Here is a 20,949-nt window from a genome sequence, read left to right as displayed (position 1 = left end):
CAACCCAAATGGCACCCTATTCCCTACGTTGTGCACTACAGCGAAGGTTGACGCAACTGTATGGTAGTTTTGTCCGCAGACATAATATTCCTGCATTATAACCACGCTTATTCATGGCAACATGACATATGTTAGCTGGCATTATACACCATGCTAACTGAACATAAGGTGTTATGTCATGTTGACATTGTGATTTCAGAAATGGCCATGTGGTCATTTCCTTTGTCAAGTGTGGCATGACACCATGTTCATAATAAAGTAATGTACAGAAAGCATTATAGCAGCATAGTAAGCATTACATGCACATAATTGAATCTTCTAATTCTATTCATATGATTATAACTGCCCCTATAATCACTTTGCGTACTCTGGCTTAAGAACGGAGACTTTGATCTATGACCAGTGCTGTTAAGCGCTATACAGTTTCCTCTTAACTGGTGTAATAGCTGTGTTCCTAATCTGTCTTGAGTGGTTGCTTGGGTGTGATAGGGGTCAGCCCCTTTCTGCTGCTTAACTAAGTGGTTCCAGAAAAATATATTACGAGCAAAAGAGAGAGAAAAAATCTAACAACTCCTCCATGGATGGCAATGCGTGAAATAAATGAAGATAAAATGCCTACGGACCATTAGCAACAGATAGGATCTTAACAAGCCTTGTTTCAAAATGTCTAAAGGCAAATTAATTCACAGTTACTCCACCAGCCGACTGTGTTGTCTTTTTCCTTGTAATGCATGTATATTTATGGTAGAATTAGCTTCAAAAGAAATCCCCCGAGGAGCGTTTTCCAGGGAAAACACGGGCGCAATTGATTTCAGTCTATTTATTCTACTTTCCCAGTGCCAGAGTGCTTCTTCTGGTACAGAACAGCAGTTTCTTAATCTTCTATGTGCAGCCACTAATAAAGAGAACTATCACTGAATTGAGACAGCGGAGCAAACACAGTTAACTGGTAGATTTGTAATGATAATGGGACCAAAATAGGGGGATACCCCTCCTGTTAACATTGGAGACGAATTACCCTGAAGCCTATTCATTCTTCACCGAGGCATTTAACAGTAGTGGTATGATGTAGCTAGGTGATCATTTTCAAAATAAGTCATGATTATAGAGTAAATACCCACAGAGTACATTTTGCTGGGCCCTCTTGAGGTTTGTAGGCAGAAATATATAATGTGTGTGTGAGTGTGTGTGCGCAATCTCTCACTTGTATAATGACATCCCCAGTCAGTTTGTGTTGGGGTGCCATATACATTGCAATTCAGCGGTTTCCAAACTTTAAGAACTGTTTACTTAGCAGCTGATGAAACAGAAGTCGGCATGTGTTTCGGGTTAAATGCACATTTCCGCGTTGAGAGGTATAATTGCCAAGAGTGGCGCACTTTGAGCGGCGAGGGGAGAAACCCAGAAAGCCGCTAACTGCAAACGATAAGTAGCTCGGCAGCTCCAACATGTGTTCTTAATCACACGCTCCGGACCTGAAAACAATTTCCCAATTTCCCATATGGCCTGGGAACAACAGGGCTTCTACGTCTCTCTGTGGAAAATTTAAGATCAACACTATAGCTATAAAGCAGAGTTTATGATTTGTTTAATGGGTGTTTTGATGTGAAATATACTTTTTATACACTGCCGCCTTCCAACAAGGCACTCATAGCAAATGAAGCGGGCACTTTTTAATCCAATCTGTGTTTTGGCAAAAAAAAAACATCTCTTGTTCTCCAGTGCTGCAGATGTAGTTCATTGTTTAAAGTGGGCTTAACAGTGACTGGATCGGACTGGGGCTTGCCAGGACAAAGAAAAATGGTACACACAAAGTTCTGTTTGCATAGTGGCTCAGTTAGGGTTTTGTCCACCCCCTCCCTCCCTCCCACCCAAAAACACAACTATCCTTTCAACTCAGTTTAGGAAGCGGCGTGGGGGCAAGAGAGACTCACTCGAAAATGAGCTATGAGTCGGCGGTTTTGATTAACCTCATCCAGGGGAGAGATTCATATTTTTCTCTGCTGTTTGCAGAAACAGATGCGTACGCATATGTTTTCCTGCGCCATCCAGATGCTACAGACGAACACCCCATGTGCTTAACAAGCTGTGGACATAAAACATTGTCTGAGATGGTCTTGATTCCAAGGGAGTTTTTTGCGCCGATGATCATAAAACGATTTATGACAGCGGGATAAAGAACAAGTAACATTTCATACTTGCACTTAAGTTCACCAATTTTTTTTGACATGACGAGTTTTAAAACAATCATTCGGCCCTTAGCACCTAAACGGTTGTAACTGTGGATTGTGAAAGTGGACTATAAAATTTAAGCCAAGAACAGAGTTATGGCAGAAGATGATAACATCATGGATGTCATGATGAGATGACAAACTGAATTGCTTTCATGGAGAACTGTCCACACAATTTATTTCACCAAAGTTGCTAAGAAAATGTTGTGATCCATTTAATAAAGACTAGAGACCAGCACAATTTATAAAAAGGTGTGGCAATATCAGGAACAGCGTCATCTAGTGGGCGAACTTCGTACTTAATTTATGGAAAATAATGCAAGCAACTTCAAAGGATTATTTCTCTATAAAAGGGAGAAGAAAAAAAAACATCACCAGATTCACAGGGAATACATTACATAGGATGAAGAAGCAATACTCCAAGCCACACTACCATACTACTTGTGAGACAGAAAACTAATACGGTATACTGGTTGTTGGGTTGGGATTGAGGTGTGGGGGATCCATGGGTGGATTTTGATAATTTTATTGGATTTCTCATGCGATACTCATTGTTAGGAAGAATTATGGTCCAAATCAGATGTTAGGTACTATATTTATTGAAGATTATATGAATCCTATAAATGAATATGAAAATGTTTTGTTCAATCAATTTGCTTAATTTTCTCAGAGATCAAATTATATTTTAACAAAAGAATGTTTCAGGAATGCTAATCTTATGTTTCTAACCCATTTTGCAAAATCTGAGATGGTGGTAGGGATATCTATCCAGATATCCAAACGGACGTTAGTAATCAATTACTTGAGTGAGTACATTTGGTAGCAAAGAAATGTGTAGGCCTATTTGGACAATTGAAAAGCTAAATGTAATTACCATTGTGTCATTGTTACCTACATGGATATACCATGACATTTGAGTTAATTTAATAAACAAACCTTTGAATGTAGTTTTTATAACGTCTTGAGCTAATACTGTGCATTTAGCCCTCCAGTCTGCCCTGACATCGGTATGCTATTTTCGTCGCTTCAAATAGCAATTACAGGTGTTCACCTAACCATGTTTCCACAAGACTAGGCACAGAGCAATGTAAAACACTCATCAGAAAACCTTTTTTGTAATAGAGTCAAATCAAAGTTTATTTGTCACGTGCGCCGAATACAACAGGTGTAGGTAGACCTTACAGTGGAAATGCTTACTTACAGGCTCTAACCAATAGTGCAAAAAAGGTATTAGGTGAACAATAGGTAAGTAAAGAAATAAAACAACATTAAAAAGACAGGCTATATACAGTAGCGAGGCTATAAAAGTAGCGGGGCTACATACAGACACCGGTTCTATCATGGCGAAATTCAGACTTCTCTTTCCCCATAGTGTTTGGCTAAAACCAACAGTGAAAAGCAGCCTGTTCGCTGTTTACAATTGCCATGTGCATTTGAGTCAGTCTGATTGGTCAAGAGAGCTGAGAGTTTTATTTGTATTATTTAGACTATTCTGATATCTGAAAAAATGTCATGACATTGTTTGAATTGTAAAATAATCTCAAATGCCCATCCCTTAGATGGTGTCGAAATTTTCTTGTGCTTTTTTGTTGTTGTTATTGTTGGTAAGGGCACGTTAAGTAAGCATTTCATTGTTTGTCTACACCGGTTGTTTTACAAAGCATGTGACAAATAAAATGTGTATTGAACCACCTTTTTCGATCTTATCTCATCGCTGCAACTCCCCAACGGGCTCAGAAGAGACAAAGGTCGAGTCACGTATCCTCCAAAACATAATCAAACCACACTTCTTAACACCGCCTACTTAACTCGGAAGCAAGCTGCACTCCCAATGTGTCGGAGGAAAAACCATTCAACTGACAACCAAAGTCAGCCTGCATGCGCTCGCCCCACCACAAGAAGTCACTAGAGCGCGATGAACCAAATAAATCCTCTGTCTTGGGTCATGTTCATTAGGGCATGCATCGGAAAACATTTTCAAATGTTTCACAATGGAAAACGAAGTAGTCCCTCCCTGCGTCAGTGCGTTGTCTTTCATTTGGTGCCTTATGAACAAAACCTTGAACTTTCCACTAAAAACAGCAGACAGGTGGAGTGTGTTCTACTTCTTTTTACCACTGGCTGTAGCCAGACCAGACCTGGTTCAAATACTAAGTCAAACACTTTCAAATACTTGTATTGCATTTTTTCCCAGTAAAACAGAACCAATGAAATTGTCCCAAAAGTTGCAAACTAAAAAAAATCAAGCACCACTCAAATACATATAAAGTATTTGATCTACGTATTTGACCCAGGTCTGAGCCAGACTAGTGTGTACGGCACCAGTAGCCTGAGAGACAGGTGAGATTAAGCATATGTGTTTGAGTGTGTGTGAATATGATGATGTCGTACCTCAGAGGTAGATAGCTCCCGGGACAGGTCATGCATTTTCTGCTGCTGCTGGACCAGGAGGTCCTGTACTGTAGCCAGGGTCTGCTGGAGCTGGGTCACTGCAAACAGAGACAACAAGTACACTTAAAACGCTAGATGTCAGCTGATACTAAAAGTTTTATTTAGTCGAAGCATAAAGTAGAGGAAGCTGGAACATTTTTACTTTCAGTTAAGTTAGTCCAGAGAAGTCCAACTCAAATACAATGTCTGTAAAAACAATTTAAAAAATAAAAAGTATAGGCTAAGTCATTTATTAAAGTTGAGCTCTGATATTTATAATGATATCCAATAACCAGTCAAATTGGCCCCAGCTTTTCAGTCATAGATGCTTTGGGATATTTTTGACGTGTAAAATAAATATATTAATCTCTGGTGTCTGAACTTAAATCAAATAACAGTCTCTAACCTTCCATTATCCATGCAGACACTGGCTTCAAATGCATCTTAAATCCTCAAACGATCAACAAAGGGGGAAAAAATGCCTCATTTGGGTGGAGGCTGCCAGACAAAATGTCCCGCCTAATCCCAATAAATATTGCTCTTTTCTCATTGACTTTGAAGATTGAATTATTTCAAGTGTTGGTGTAAGAAGAGGGTGTATGATTTCAAATAACACGAGCCCCAGTTTGTTGGCCCCTTGCTTTCCAGTCGCATGTGTATTACCAAACAATGCATTAAGTTTCACCGACTGATTCTATTACCGAAAGACAATAAACATTCATATAAATCACTGTCGTGCAAAGTGTTAAATCAAGCCTAATCGCATTAACATCAACAGATATTGTAGCTGCCTACACTTGAGGTTGGTGTCAGCGAATGGTTAAAAGCTTGCCTACTGTGCAAGACTGGACAGACACCAATGTGCCAGTGCTGAGCTATAAGCATCCGTTTGACGAAAATGGGACCCTGTTAAGACATGACGGAAGAACTTTAGGTCACCTGACATACACTCTCCTCCGTATTTATTTGGACAGTGAAGCAATTTCTTTTTACATTTGGCTCTATACTCCAGCATTTTTGATTTGAGATAAAAATGAGGAGACAGTGCAGAATGTCATCTTTTATTTGAGGGTATTTTCATACATGGTTTAGTAGAAACAAAAGCACTTAATGTATTTACTCCCCCCCATTTGAAGAAGTCATAAGTATTTGGATAAATTCACTTATAATGTATTAAGGTGGTCAAAAGATTAGTATTCGGTCCCATATTCCTTGCACACATTGAATACATCAAGCTTGTCACTTTACAAACTTGCAATTGCAGTTGGTTTTGGTTGTGTTTCGGATTGTGTTTTGCCCAATAAGAAATTAATGGTGAATCATGTCATTTTGGAGTCACTTTTATTGTAAATAAGAATATAAGATGTTTCTGACCTGTTTCAGAACACTACAATAACGTGGATGCTATTTTGATGAGAAATAATCATGAATGAATTGTGAATAACGATGAGTGAGAAATGTACAGAGGCACAAAGATCATACGCCCCCAAAACTGTTAACCTCCCCTGTTATTGGTAATGGTGAGAGGTTTGCATTCTTTTGAGGGTATGATATTTCTTCATGATTGTGGGGGTATGATCATCATTATTCAGTCATAATTATCAGTAATCATGGTACATTAATGTAGAAGTGTTCAGAATCATCTTCTATTCCTATTTACAATAAAAGTGACTCAAAAATGACAAAACATGAATCTCCACTCAATTCCTATTGGGCAAAACAAAATCCAAAACACAACTGCAAATGCAAAGCAAACTGCAAATGCATCAAACAAGTTTTTAGTCACAAGCTTGATCTAGTCATTACATGCTAGGAATATGCAACAAATACTACACTTTTGACTACTTTAATACATAATACATGAATTTGTCCAAATACTTACGACTTCTTCAAAAGGGGGGACAAGATATATAAAGTGCTTTCATTTCTAAATGTTAAAAACATACATGTATGAAAATACCCTCAAATAAAAGGTGACATTCTGTACCGTTGGAAAATTCTGGTTGAAAGACTCCCGGAATAATGTGGGAATAAGCAGGAAATCTAAAATCCTCATACCATTATTTTGGAAAAACAATTTCTGGGTCAATTTTCCAGAGCCCACACCCTTGCCCCCCCCCCCTCCCAAAAAGTGTTAGTGACATCAGAGTATGTAAACTGCACATTTAGTTGCCCAATGCTCATTACTGTAAATGGCTACTGAGACACCGCAATACATCAACAGTTCCAGATGTTGGAGTGAAGTCGCTAGCCACTACGACTATACCTTCAAAATGATCATTGAGACTGAGGCGCAAAGAGTAAACTGCTTGTGCAGATCTTGCATGCCGCCATTTTAGACCATCCAGTTCTTAGCCACTGTGTATTGTTACCCCTCGCTATCGCAGATAGAAGCCAAGAATAATGAGGTCAATGACTTTGGCTGGCTTGAATCATCAGAAGGAGACTTTGTAGCTGGGCAAGAGCATGAATTTGAGAGACAGAGCATGGGCTCGCAGCTGCTGCCGAAGTGGCCGACATTGTGTATTCAGTAAATTATTCAGTAAATACCTCCATATAATGTACACTACATATGTCCAGGCCTGTCTCCGCCTTTAATGGCCAGCTGGTCACCAATATGGTTCCCACTGACAAAGAGGGCCAAACAACCGCACAATTCCATTACAGGCTGTGTGTGCTGAAGTGCTTCCAAGACCCATTCATTAATTGTCCGTGTGAAGTTGTAGGGAAATCATAATGGGAGTCAAGGCCCTACTCTGGGCGAAGAGAGTAATGCAGTTGTATTCAAAAGGATACATCACTTCATTGCGCCCGGCACTAGAGCAATACATGAACTTTAACAAAAGGGGTTCAAGCAATTGGCAGCCAGGCAGTCGGACGCTATTACTCAGCGTTGTGAAGAGAAAGAGGGAGAGAAGGGGGTGGGGGCTCTCAGTGTAATTGCAAACCCTCTCCCCAACTGTTAACTGCAACAGTCATTAACTACAATAGCAGCTTGGCTACTGCAGTCACAGCAAATTAGTTTGCCGTGGTGACTGAGGGAAACGACAGTGGGTTTTCCATGAGCGGGCTTAAGGTCTGGAATATCAGCTCCCTACGGAATACAAGGGACTCTTATCACGGAATCGGTTCTTTAACAATAAGCAAAACAGGACTTATGTTATACGGAGGAAATGTGTTTGCATAGCTGGGGCCAAAATGACAATAAAATAACTAATTTGTTAATCAGATTGCGGGAGGCACACCTTGCACACAATCTCATACAATCAACACGCACCCTGCTAGCTATCCACCTTGCTAAAACACAATAGAACGGTAAGATCCGATCAAACGGACAGTATGAGCACTTTTCCATTCACATTCCTTCCGTGACTGTACGTAATACAGTTTGTTTGATTGGATGATATAAGCAACAACAAAAAAACGTCCTCTCACTGTCAACTGCGTTTATTTTCATCAAACTTAACATGTGTAAATATTTGTATGAATATAACAAGATTGAACAACCAAGACAAACTGAACCAGTTCCACAGACATGTGACTAACAGAAATTAAATAATGTGTCCCTGAACAAGGTGGGGGTGTCAAAATCAAAAGCAACAGTCAGCTGCATTAAGTACTGCAGTGCATCCTCCTCATGGACTGCACCAGATTTGCCAGTTCTTGCTGTGAGATGTTACCCCACTCTTCCACCAAGGCACCAGCAAGTTCCTGGACATTTCTGGAGGGGAATGTCCCTAGCCCTCACACTCTGTTCCAATAGGGCCCAGACGTGCACGATGGGATTGAGATCCGGGCCCTTTGCTGGCCATGGCAGAACACTGACATTCCTGTCATACAGGATATCAAGCACAGAACGAGCAGTATGGCTGGTTGCATTGTCATGCTGGAGGGTCATGTCAGGATAAGAATGCAGGAAGGGTACCACATGAGGGAGGAGGATGTCTTTCCTGTAATGCACAGCGTTGAGATTGCCTGCAATGACAACAAGCTCAGTCCGATGATGCTGTGACACACCACCCCAGACCATGACGGACCCTCTACCTCCAAATCGATCCCGCTCCTAAGTATAGGCCTCGGTGTAACGCTCATTACTTCGAAGATAAACGCGAATCCGACCATCACCCCTAGTGAGACAAAACCGTGACTCACCAGTGAAGAGCACTTTTTGCCAGTCCTGTCTGGTGCAGCAAAGGTCGGTTTGTGCCCATAGGCCATGTTGTTGCCGGTGATGTCTGGTGAAGACCTGCCTTACAAAAGGCCTACAAGCCCTCAGTCCAGCCTCTCTCAGCGTATTGCGGACAGTCTGAGCACTGATGGAGGGATTGTGCATCCCTGGTGTAACTCGGGTAGTTGTTGTTGCCATCCTGTACCTGTCCCGCAGGTGTGATGTTCGGATGTACCGATCCTGTGCAGGTGTTGTTACACGTGATCTGCCACTGTGAGGACGATCAGCTGTCTGTCCTGTCTCCCTGTAGAGCTGTCTTAGGCGTTTCACAGTACGGATATTGCAATTTATTGCCCTAGACAAATCTGCAGTCCTCATGCCTCTTTGCAGCATGCCTAAGGCACGTTCACGCAGATGAGTAGGGACCCTGGGCATCTTTGTGTCCTATGTTTTCATAACTGTGACCTTAACTGCCTACCATCTGTACGCTGTTAGTGTCTTAATTCCACAGGTGCATGTTCATTAATTGTTTAGGGTTCATTTAACAAGCATGGGAAACAGTGTTTAAACCCTTTACAATGAAGATCTGTGAAGTTATCGGGATTTTATGAATTATGTTTGAAAGACAGGGTCTTTTTTTGCTGACTTTATACTGAACAGAAATATGAAAGCAACTTGCAAGAATTTCAAATTATATGTACTGTAACTCATTACGAAGGAAATCAATCATTTGAAATCAATATTTAGGCCTGATCTATGGATTTCACAACTGGGCAGAGGCTCAGCCATGGGTGGGCCTGGGAGGGCATAGGTCCACCTAATTAGGAGCTAGGCACACCCACTGGGGAGCCAGGCCGAGCCAATGAGATTCTCGCCACAAAAGGGCTTTATTACAGACAGAAATACTCCTCAGTTTCATCAGCTGTCCGGATGGCTGGTCTCAGACAATCCCACAGGTGAGGAAGCTGGATTTGGATGTCCTGTGCTGGCGTAGTTACACGTGGTCTGCGATTGTAAGGCCGGTTGGACGTACTGACAAATTCTCTAAAACGATCTTGGAGGCGGCTTATGGTAGAGAAATTAACATAAGAATTCTCTGGCAACAGCTCTGGTGGACATTCCTGCAATCAGCATGCCAATTGTACACTCCCTCAAAACTGAAGACATCTGTGGCATTGTGTTGTATGACAAAACCTCACATTTGATTGACCCCAGCACAAGCTGCACCTGTGTAATGATCATACTGTTTAATCAGCTTCTTGATATGCCACACCTGTCAGGTGGATGGATTATCTTGGCAAATAAGAAATGCTCACTAACAAGGATGTAAACAAAGATATGCACAAAATCTGGGATCTTTTATTTCAGCTAATGAAACATTTGCCATTTGATTAATTTGATTAATTGTTCAGCAGTCTTATGGCTTGGGGGTAGAAGCTGTTAAATGAGCCTTATGGTCCAAGACTTGGCACTCCGGTACCGCTTGCCGTGCGGTAGCAGAGAGAACAGTCTATGGGTGACCGGAGTTTTTAACCATTTTTTGGGCTTTCCTCTGACACAGCCTAGTATATAGGTCCTGGATGGCAGGAAGCTTGGCCCCAGTGATATACTGGGCCGTACGCACTACCCTCTGTAGTGCCTTACGGTCAGATGCAGAGCAGGTGCCATACCAGGCGGTGATGAAATCCATCAGGATGCTCTCGATGGTGCAGCTGTAGAACATTTTGAGGATCTGGGGACCCATGATAAATATTTTCAGTCTCCCGAGGGGGAAAAGATGTTGTCGTGCCCTCTTCACAACTGTCTTGGTGTGTTTGGACCATGAAAGTTTGTTGGTGATGTGGACACTAAGGAACATGAAGCTCTCAACCGGCTCTACTACAGCCCCGCCTTTTCCTGTAGTCCACAACTTGCAGTCCTTTGTCTTGCTCACATTGACGGAAAGGTTGTTGTCCTGGCACCACTCTGCCAGGTCTCTGACGTCCTCCCTATAGGTTGTCTCATCATTGTCGGTAATCAGACCTACCACTGTTGTGTCATCAGCAGACATAATGATGGTGTTGGAGTCATTTGGCCATGCAGTCGTGGGTGAAGAGGGAGTACAGGAGGGGACTAAGCACGCACCCCTGAGGGGGCCCAGTGTTGAGGATCAACTTGGCAGATGTGTTGTTGCCTACCCTTACCACCTGGGGGTGGCCCGTCAGGAAGTCCAGGATCCAGTTACAGAGGGAGGCGTTTAGTCCCAGGGTCCTTAGCTTAGTGATGAGCTTTGTGGGCACTATGGTGTTGAACGCTAAGCTGTAGTCAATGAACAGCATTCTCACATAGGTGATCCTTTTGTCCAGGTGGGAAAGGGCAGTGTGGAGTGTGATTGAGATTGCGTCATCTATGGATCTGTTGAGGTGGTATGATAATTGGAGTGGGTATAGGGTATCCGGGATGATGCGGTTTTGGTGAGCCATGATCAACCTTTCAAAGACTTAATGGCGACCAACGTGAGTGCAACTGGACGGTAATCATTTAGGCAGGTTACCTTCGCTTCCTTGGGCACAGGGACTATGGTGGTCTACTTGAAACATGTAGGTATTACAGACTCTGTCAGGGAGAGGTTGAAAAGTCCAGGTAATCGGTCTGGCCCCGCGGCTTTGTAAATGTTGACCTATTTAAAGGTCTTGCTCAAATCGGCTACCAAGAGCGTTATCACACAGTCATCCGGAACAGCTGGTGCTCTCATGCATGCTTCAGCGTTGCTTGCCTCAAAGTGAGCATAAAAAGGCATTTAGCTGGTCTAGTAGGCTCACATCACTGGGAAGCTCGCGGCAAGGTTTCCTTTTGTAGTCTGTAATAGTTTTCAAGCTCTGGCACATCCGACGAGAGTCAGAGACGTAGTAGTAGGATTCAATATTAATCCTGTTTTGACGCTTTGCATGTTTGATGGTTCGTCTAAGAGCAAAGCAGGATTTCTTATTAGCGTCCGGATTAGTGTCCCTCTCCTTGAAAGCAGCAGCTCTAGGCTTTAGCTTTATGCAAATGTTGCCTGTAATCCATGGCTTCTGGTTGGGATATGTACATACGGTCACTGTGGGGACTACGTCGTCAATGCACTTATTGATGAAGCCGATGACTGAGGTGGTATACTCCTCAATGCCACTGGATGAATCCCGGAACATATTCTCATCTGTGCTAGCAAAACAGTCCTGCAGTGTAGCATCCGCATCATCTGACACACACCCCCGCCCCTCGTCTTACCAGACGTAGCTTCTCTGTCCTGCCGATGCATGGAAAATCCAGCCAGCTCTATATTATCCGTGTTGTCATTCAGCCACGACTTGTGATCATTGTTAGATGATAACTAGCTGCTTGGCATCACTCTGCAAGAAGAGTTTGTCATATTAACAATGTACCATTGCTGAAGGACTGGCATTTAGAAAATTAAAGGGATAATCCACTCAAACTATTGTTACTTATGTTAATACAATCCCAACTGCATGTCAGCAGCAAGGTTGTTATAGTGTGTTTTTCTATCAGTTTTTATTTCTATTTCTATTAATTTTAAGATTTTTATTTGAAATTCAGTTTAGTTTCAGTTTGTTTTCAGATAAACTAAATTTAAAAAACAGTAAGTTTTATTAAAAAATATATATATTTAGTTTGTATATTGTAAGATGGTGCCGATGGGGTTCCTTCGGAAACTGTGAGGAATTTTCTTTTTTTAATGTATTATTTCTTAAATTTTTAGCCAAGAAAACCTTAAGTGTTATTACATACAGCCGGGAAGAACTATTGGAAATCAGGGAGACAACTCTCTGAGAGCACAATGACCAGGAATACGACTTTCCCAAAGCAGATCCTTGTCTTCACCTCCCAGGGCATTTGAATTGATTCCAGAGGCTAACCGAAAACAACGGGGTGGAAGAAGAAGGTACCGGAGCGGTCCCTAGTAAACAAAGTCAACGAAATTAGGGCAAGAGTTGCTGTCCAAAGAGATATCCGAGATTGTAACATACTCTGTTTCACAGACACATGGCTAGCTAGGGACATGCTGTCAGAGTCCGTACAGCCAACAGGATTTTCAGTGCATCGCGCCGACAGGAACAAACATTTTTCCGGTAAGAAGAAGGGTGTGGGTGTATGTTTCATGATTAATGACTCATGGTGTAATTATAACAACATACAAGAACTCAATTCCTTTTGTTCACCTGACCCAGAATTCCTCACAATCAAATGGCGACTGTATTATCTCCCAAGAGAACTCTACTCGGTTACCATCACAGCCTTGTATATCCTCCCGCAAGCGGATACCAAGACGGACATTAAGGAACTTTATGCAAACTGGAAACCATATATCGTTACAGCCTTATTCTAAAATGGATTAAATTGTTTTTCCCCCTCATCAATCTATAGACAATCCTCAATAATGGCAAAGCAAAAACTGTCTATAATTTTTTGCACATTTATAAAATAAAAATATCACATTTACATAAGTATTCAGACCTTTTACTCACTTTGACAGCAATTAAAGCCTTGAGTCTTGAGGGGTATGACGCTACAAGCTTGGCACACCTGTATTTGGGGAGTTTCTCCCATTCTTCTCTGCAGATCCCCTCAAGCTCTGTCAGGTTGGATAGGGAGCGTAGCTGCACAGGTATTTTCAGGTCTCTCCAGAGGTGTTCGATCGGGTTCAAATCCGGGCTCTGGCTGGGTCACAAGGGCACTCAGAGACTTTTCCCAAAGCTACCCTTGCATTATCTTGGCTGTGTGCTTAGGGTCGTTGTCTTGTTGGAAAGTGAACCGTCAACCCCCAGTCTGATTGTCCTGAGCACTCTGGAGCAGGTTTTCATCAAGGATCTCTCTGAACTTTACCCCATTCATCTCCTTGGCCTTGGGCTAACTAGCCGTGCTGCCTGGAGTAAGGCCACCGTGCTGCCTGGAGTAAGGCCACTGCCTGGAGTAAGGCCACTGCACCAGAGCGGCGGAAGATGGTAGTGCAGGAAGTATGCCATTAGGAGGAGGCTGCCAGGTGGACCAAGGCAGTCTCTCTTGCCAAACAGGGACAGTGTACTCGATGGGACAGTGTGGAGAAGAGGAAGATCAGCTGGAAGGATCTGTGGGCCATGGAAGCGAGGCGGTTGAGCTTTTCCATCAGAGCAACATATGACGTCCTTCCAACACCAGTTAATCTTCACCAATGGTATGGTGAAGATCCGGACTGTGCCCTCTGTTCCATGCCAGCCAACCTTAGGCACATTCTCACAGGGTGTAAAACAAGCATCACCCAAGGACGCTACACTTGGCGTCACAACCAAGTCCTTAAAAACCTTGTGTCCGCCCTGGAGGACAAGCGAGCTGCCACCAACTCCCTACCACCCCCAGCAGCATCACACCCCTTACGGACAACCTTTGTCCGCGAAGGGGCTAAACCACCGAAGAGCGGCTCTACACCATTAGAGTGAGACCAGCTGCGCTTGGCCCGCGACTGGAAAATGCTAGCTGACATTGGCCGGCAACTTGTGTTTCCTCCGGAGATCGCAACCACCACCCTGACATGGTGCTCTGGTCCCGTTTGCTCAAGAATATCTTCATCATTGAGCTCACAGTACCCTGGGAGGACTCAGTAGATGAGGCTTATGAGCGAAAACATCTGCGCTATGCCGATCTACCTGCCGAAGCACGGCATCATGGCTGGAACACAGAAGTCCGACCAGTGGAGGTGGGCTGCAGAGGTTGTGTGGCAACATCTACAAACAAACTGCTTAGAGACCTGGGAATTAAGGGCCAGAGCCAGCGTTCGGCAATCAAAGCTGTATCGGAGGCGGCAGAAGGCAGCAGAGGAAGATGAAGAGGAAAGACCCCAGCTGGGCCCCGAAGTGAGAGGGCCAGGAGGTATGCGGTCAACAATGCTTGACTCAGGGAGGAGGACACCCCTGCCATGCATAGTCCCATGGGATGTTGGCTATCAACAACAAGGCAACTCCTATGACTAATTGGGAATAGGACGCAAGCGTAGAATTGATCACCCTGTCGCTGGCTGCCTTTGGGGAGGGTGTATAGTGTGAAAGGCCGAAACACCCTAGGAACCAAAGGTACACTACTGACGATGCGCTCCCCAAATTTCACCAGGCTCACTGTTCATGAACTCTTGGAAGTGCTTGCACAAAGGATAGTAACATCTCATCCTGTGTTCTTGGAATCTGCCGATCCTGACTAGTCTCCCAGTGCCTGCCGCTGAAAAATATCTCCACAACATGATGCTGCCACCACCATGCTTCACCATAGGGATGGTGCCAGGTTTCCTCCAGACGTGAAGCTTGGCATTCAGGCCAAATAGTTTAATCTTGGTTTCATCAGACCAGAGAATCTTGTTTCTCATGGTCTGAGAGTCATTTTGGTGCCTTTAGGCAAACTCCAAGCGGGCTGTCTTGTGCCTTTTACTGAGGAGTGGCTTCCATCTGGCCACTCTACCATAAAGACCTGATTGGTGGAGTGCTGCACAGATTTGATGTATTTAACTAGGCAAGTCAGTTAAGAACAAATTACTATTTACAATGACGGTCTACCCCGGCCAAACCCAGACGATGCTGGGCCAGATGTGCACCGCCTTATGGGGCTCCCAAACACAACGTGATTTAGCCTGGATTTGAACCAGGGACTGTAGTGACACCTCTTGCACTCAGATGCAGTGCCATAGACCGATGTGCCACTTGGGAGCCCTTTAAATTACGGTTGTCCTTCTGGAAGGTTCTCCCATCTCCACAGAGGAACTCTGGAGCTCTGTCAGAGGGATCATCGGTTTCTTGATCACTTCCCTGACCAAGGCCATTCTCTCCCAATTGCTCAGTTTGCCTGGGTGGTGGTTCAAAACTTCCTCCATTTGGCTATTTCAGCCACAACGGTTGCTGACAGGCACTCAGCCATGCAATCTCCATAGAAAACATTGGCAGAAGAATGGACTTACTGAAGAGCTCAATGACATTCAACATGGCAATGTCATAGGATGCCCCCTTTCCAACAAGTCAGTTTTTCAAATTTCTGCCCTGCTTGAGCTGCCCCGGTCAACTGTATGTTGTTATTGTTATGTTATTGTGAAGTAGAAACGTCCACGAGCAGCAACGGCTCAGGATGCCTGGAGAAAGCTACCTGCCCCAATGAAGTGCCAACTGTAAAGTTTGGTGGAGGAGGAATAATGGCCTGGGGCTGTGTTTCATGGTTCAAGTTAGGCCCCTTAGTTCCAGTGGGAAATCTTAATGCTACAGCATACAATGACATTCTAGACGTTTATGAGCTTCCAACTTTGTGGCAACAGTTTGGTGAAGGCCCTTTCCTGTTTCAGCAGGACAATGCCCTGAGCACAAAGCGAAGTCCACAACGAAATGGTTTGTCAAGATCGGTGTGGAAGAACTTGACTGGCCTGAACCAAGCCCTGACCTCAACCCCATCGAACATCTTTGGGATGAATTGGAATGCCAACTGCGAGCTAAGCCTAATCGCCCAACATCAGTGCCCGACCTCACTAATGCTCTTGTGGCTGAATGGAAACAAGTCCCCGCAGCAATGTTTCAACATCTAGTGGAAATCATTTCCAGAAGAGTGGAGGCTGTTACACAGCAGCAAAGAGTGGACCAGCTTCATATTAATGCCCATGATTTTGTAATGAGATGTTCGGCAAGTAGGTGTCCACATACTTTTGGTCATGTAGTGTACATGTGATATTTGAGGCCCTTTCTCACTAAGTGAGGTACACAAATCCCAGCTAGCATATAACATTCTGAGAACCATATGTTTCTTAGAGATTGGTGAGTGTGTAGTTGTCCTATGGTTATTTTGTGCAGCACATCATTTTGTGAGAACCATATATTTCATCGGTGGAAATTTCAGTACTTCAGCATAACCTTTCAAAAGCTTTCCCCATGGTTCTATTTAAAGGCATGTTTTCAGAAAGTTAAGAAACTACGTTTTTTTTCTGTGGGAATTTCTGTACTTTTCTGCAGGTTTCTCAGAACATTAAGACAACTTTCCATAACAAACTAATTGGCCAAACCTTATCTTAACGAGTGCTTTGCTTTGAAATGTGGTCTGTTTCAATAAACTAAAATTAACAGCTTTGCATGTGTACAAAAAATGTACATTGCATGCTAGCTCCATCCTGGTGGCACAGTTGACTAATTCTATGTATAAAGAAAATATCATAGGTTTGAATGTCACTGACACTGTGCCACAATAAAAAACAAAATGTGTCTGCATGATTAATGCCTAAGAAAATGAATTTCCATGTGTCCTATCTGTGCTTGGAGTTCAAACAGTGAACCCAAACTAAGCTAATAGTGTTACTCAAAGTCTTATTGAACCATGTTCTCAGATCGTAATTTAATACCTTCAACTAACCCATAATCTTTGTTCTTAGAACCTCCCTGCAACCTAAAAATAAAGGTTCCCAGAGCAGGAGAAATCCCTTTTGTTTCCCAGAACGTATTAAAACAAACGTTAATTTTTAACAGTCAGCAAACTTAAGGCTTCGTTCCCAGAACCAATGGGAAACCAAAAACTTGCGTTACAACAACTTCCAAGGAACCAAATGTGGTTGCTGGGATTATTTTATGATTTCAGTTTGTGAGTGTGTGATATGGGTGTTAGATACAGTACATGTTTATTTCGACATTGTGAAAGAAACGCACACCTATTTAGGCGAGGTGCTAGCTAGCGGAGTGGAACACTTAAAAAATAAAGGAGAGCCGCACACTCTAGGAGCACAGATGCAAAGTTTCGACAGACATTACAAAGAAAACATTTTTATAAACAATGCAGACCTGGTTTCAAATACATGTGTATTTGAGTATCTGGTATTTCAATTTTTTTTATGTGTATTTGAGAATTTTCAAGTACTTTTAAATGCATGGGAGTGTATTGAGTCAGTGTTTTTGATTATTTTCATATACTTTCCAAGTGTATTTTCAAATACATTAAAAGTCAGATAAAATATAAATTGGAAATACTTTCTTTGAATGTATTTGGAAGTTGAAATATTTTTGAAATATTATTTGAACCCAGGTTTGAAGCAATGGCAACACTGCCATGTTGATCTGAGCCTTGCTGTTGGAAAACCACATTAGTGTCTTACTTTTGGCTGTAGCAGATGCACACACCCCGACTTCACTCCTGGACTTCTGTCTACATTCGAATACTTTAACCTTACCAATAAAATGCGACCAACATCTACTGGCTGAGTCTACCTTTAAATGATAAAGTATTTCTCAAAGTGACCAGCCAGATTCAGAAGCTTGAGAACCCCATTGAAAAACCCATTTCATTTTTTATTGTAGTTAGTTTTGGAGTCAAAGTTAATAGTTTCAGTATAGTTTTAGTTTTTAAAACAGGTTTATTTCAGATAACTTTTTTTTTAGGTGAATATGCAAGTAAAATAGTTGCACTGTAGAGCCCTGGTAAAGGGTTAATTGAATTGTCAGCAAACGTGAACCCTACTTGATATAAACCTACCCTTGAAATCTCGTTGTTGATTTGTGGTTGAACATGCACGTGACAACTTGCATTTTTTCAACCCAAAAATCCATTGATGTTCAATGTCGGTACGTTGAAAATAAATGACATGAGGTTGATAGGTTGGTTCAACATACTTGTGCCCTGTGTGGGTATAGCTTCTACTATGCTTTTGATTCTTCAGTACCTCCTGTTCTCATGATTCAACCGCATACCTCTTACGGGACTATTTTACTAAGTGTGATCAACTCTTCTGTCTCAAACCAAGAGATCCATCTCGCTCAAATTAAAAGAGACGGGGGAAAAACAGCCCAGAGTTGAACAACGCTACGCTAATAAGACAAAAGTTGCTCTCTGAGGTGTCCCTCGTTCACGCTTCTTCCCACCATGTTTAATTACACTGACGCCGAGCGAGGGATGCATCTCTTTCTTCCCTCCCCCCAACGTTCTCTCACTCTCACACTCAGTTTCTGACAGCCAGGTTGAGATTCCTCACCTGTCCAACATGGGAGACGCACCTGTCACTGCACACTTAATCACTAGGCCCTGCGCTGAGACCAGCCGCCAAGCATCACACTTCCCAGTGCAAAATTAAAATGAACTTTCTCACCACTGAGAGAGAGAGAGAAAGAGAGAGAGACAGAGGGCGAGACAGCGGTATATAGAGAGAAAGAGGGTGGGTGGGAAGGAGGGAGGTAGGGAGTGACAAAAAAAAGTTGTCATTTCCCAACCCCTCATTAATATTCTGAGGTTAAGAGCTTTTCAGCGAAACGTAATTAATTGAGGCCGAGCCTGACAGTAAACAAGCAATTTCAAATTAAAGCAAAATGACAGCAGAGTCGTTTGTTAAAAACACGCGGCGGCGATTTTGGCGACAGATAAATGACGGAAAATGTTAAGGAGGGAGGGAGAAGTGATGAAGATATTAATCTTCACCTGTCTGTGTCAGCGTGCCACTCATCTCGGCGATGTTGCTCTCGATTCTCTGCAGATGCTTCTTGTCCTCTTTGCTGCCCATAATGAGGGGAAGGATGTATTTCTGCAATTAAAAACATGACATGCTATTACACTTCTTGCCAGGAAGGGAGAGAAAGGGTGTGTTCTAAATGGAACCCCATTCCCTATATAGCGCACTACTTTTGACCAGGACCCGGGGGGTTCTAGACAAAAGTAGTGCACCATATAGGGAGCCATTTGTTACACAGATTGAGAGGCAGGGGGAGGCATGTTAAGCAGTTTCAACTCTGAATGGACAAAGTCAACGTCTTATGTTATCACAGTGTGGCCTAAACTGTCTAAAGGTCAATGTTGTAGATTCAGATTTTCACCTGAAAAAATGAACCAATAAACAAATGAACTGCAGACTGCTTTAAGGAAATTCAACTATTGGTGTGGAAAAGGATACTGAGGGGAGGAGGTAACATCTGACAAAGTGACAAATTATAAACCTACAGTATACCCAGAATATCAATTTCTCACCACTGTTTTAATATCGAAATACATGATTGAATTGAGCGATAGCACATGTACAGTACCAGTCAAACGTTTGGACACACCTACTCATTCCAGGGTTTTTCTTTATTTGTACTATTTTCTACATTGTAGAATAATAGTGAAGACCTCAACACTATGAAATAACACATATAGAATCATGTAGTAACCAAAAAAGGGTTAAACAAAAAGTGTGCAAAGCTGTCATTAAGGCAAAGGGTGGCTACTTTGAAGAATCTCAAATATAAAATATATTTTGTTTAAAAAAAAAAGAAATTGGTTACTAAATTATTCCATATGTGTTATTTCATAGTTTTGATGTCTTCACTATTATTCTACAATGTATATAGTAAAAATAAAGAAAAACCCTGGAATGAGTAGGTGTGTCCAAACGTTTGACTGGTACTGTGCTTCATTGCTAGTTTAGACAAAATCTTTGTGATCCAATGTGAATGTGGTGGCCAGATGAGACATGAGAAGGCTGACTGTGTCGATGACAGTCATAGGTTGGCTTCATTATTAGACTACACAACGTTATAAAATGTTTCGCAACAGACGATGAAAAGCATTGAACAAGTCGAGCTAGTCCCTCCCTGTTTCAGTCTGTTTTATTTCATTTGATGAATGAACACACCATAGAAACACGTGTGTAGTTGAACTCTGCACATGTTAAATGGGGCTCTAGACCAGGGATACTCCAATACACTGAACAAAAATATATGCGCAACATGCAAAGTGTTGGTCCCATGTTTCATGAGCCGAAATAAAAGATCCCAGGACATTTCCATACGTACAAAAAGCTTATTTTCTCCGTTTTGTTCACAAATTTGTTTACATCCCTGTTAGGTCAGCATTTCTTGGCAAAATCCTCCATCTACCTGACAGGTGTGGCATATCAAGAAGCTGATTAAACAGCGTGGTCATTACACAGGTGAAATAAAAAGGATGCTCTAAAATGTGCAGTTTTGTAAGATAACACAATGCCACAGATCTCAAGTTTAGAGGGAGTGTGTAATTGGCATGCTAACTGCAGGAATGTCCACCAGAGCTGTTGCTAGAGAATTTTGTTAATTTCTCTACCATAAGCCGCCTCCAACGTTGTTTTAGAGAATTTGGCAGTATGTCCAACCGGCATCA

At 42.5% G+C, this 20,949-nt stretch overlaps 1 protein-coding gene across 1 annotated transcript in view; it reads right to left on the bottom strand.

The window, feature by feature from the left end:
• Positions 1–20,949, bottom strand: part of pex14 (peroxisomal biogenesis factor 14) — a 101,217-nt gene that overhangs the window by 5,936 nt on the left and 74,332 nt on the right. The window contains exons 6-7 of the mRNA XM_046343845.1: positions 19,258–19,360; positions 4,623–4,720 (exon numbers count right to left, since the gene is read on the bottom strand). Of these exons, the coding sequence (XP_046199801.1) occupies positions 4,623–4,720; positions 19,258–19,360 (201 nt within the window). The remainder of the gene's footprint in view (positions 1–4,622; positions 4,721–19,257; positions 19,361–20,949) is intronic.

Source organism: Oncorhynchus gorbuscha, linkage group LG03 (genome assembly GCF_021184085.1).
Source record: "Oncorhynchus gorbuscha isolate QuinsamMale2020 ecotype Even-year linkage group LG03, OgorEven_v1.0, whole genome shotgun sequence".
Taxonomy (NCBI): domain Eukaryota; kingdom Metazoa; phylum Chordata; class Actinopteri; order Salmoniformes; family Salmonidae; genus Oncorhynchus; species Oncorhynchus gorbuscha.
This window is presented reverse-complemented; position numbering and strand designations above follow the sequence as displayed.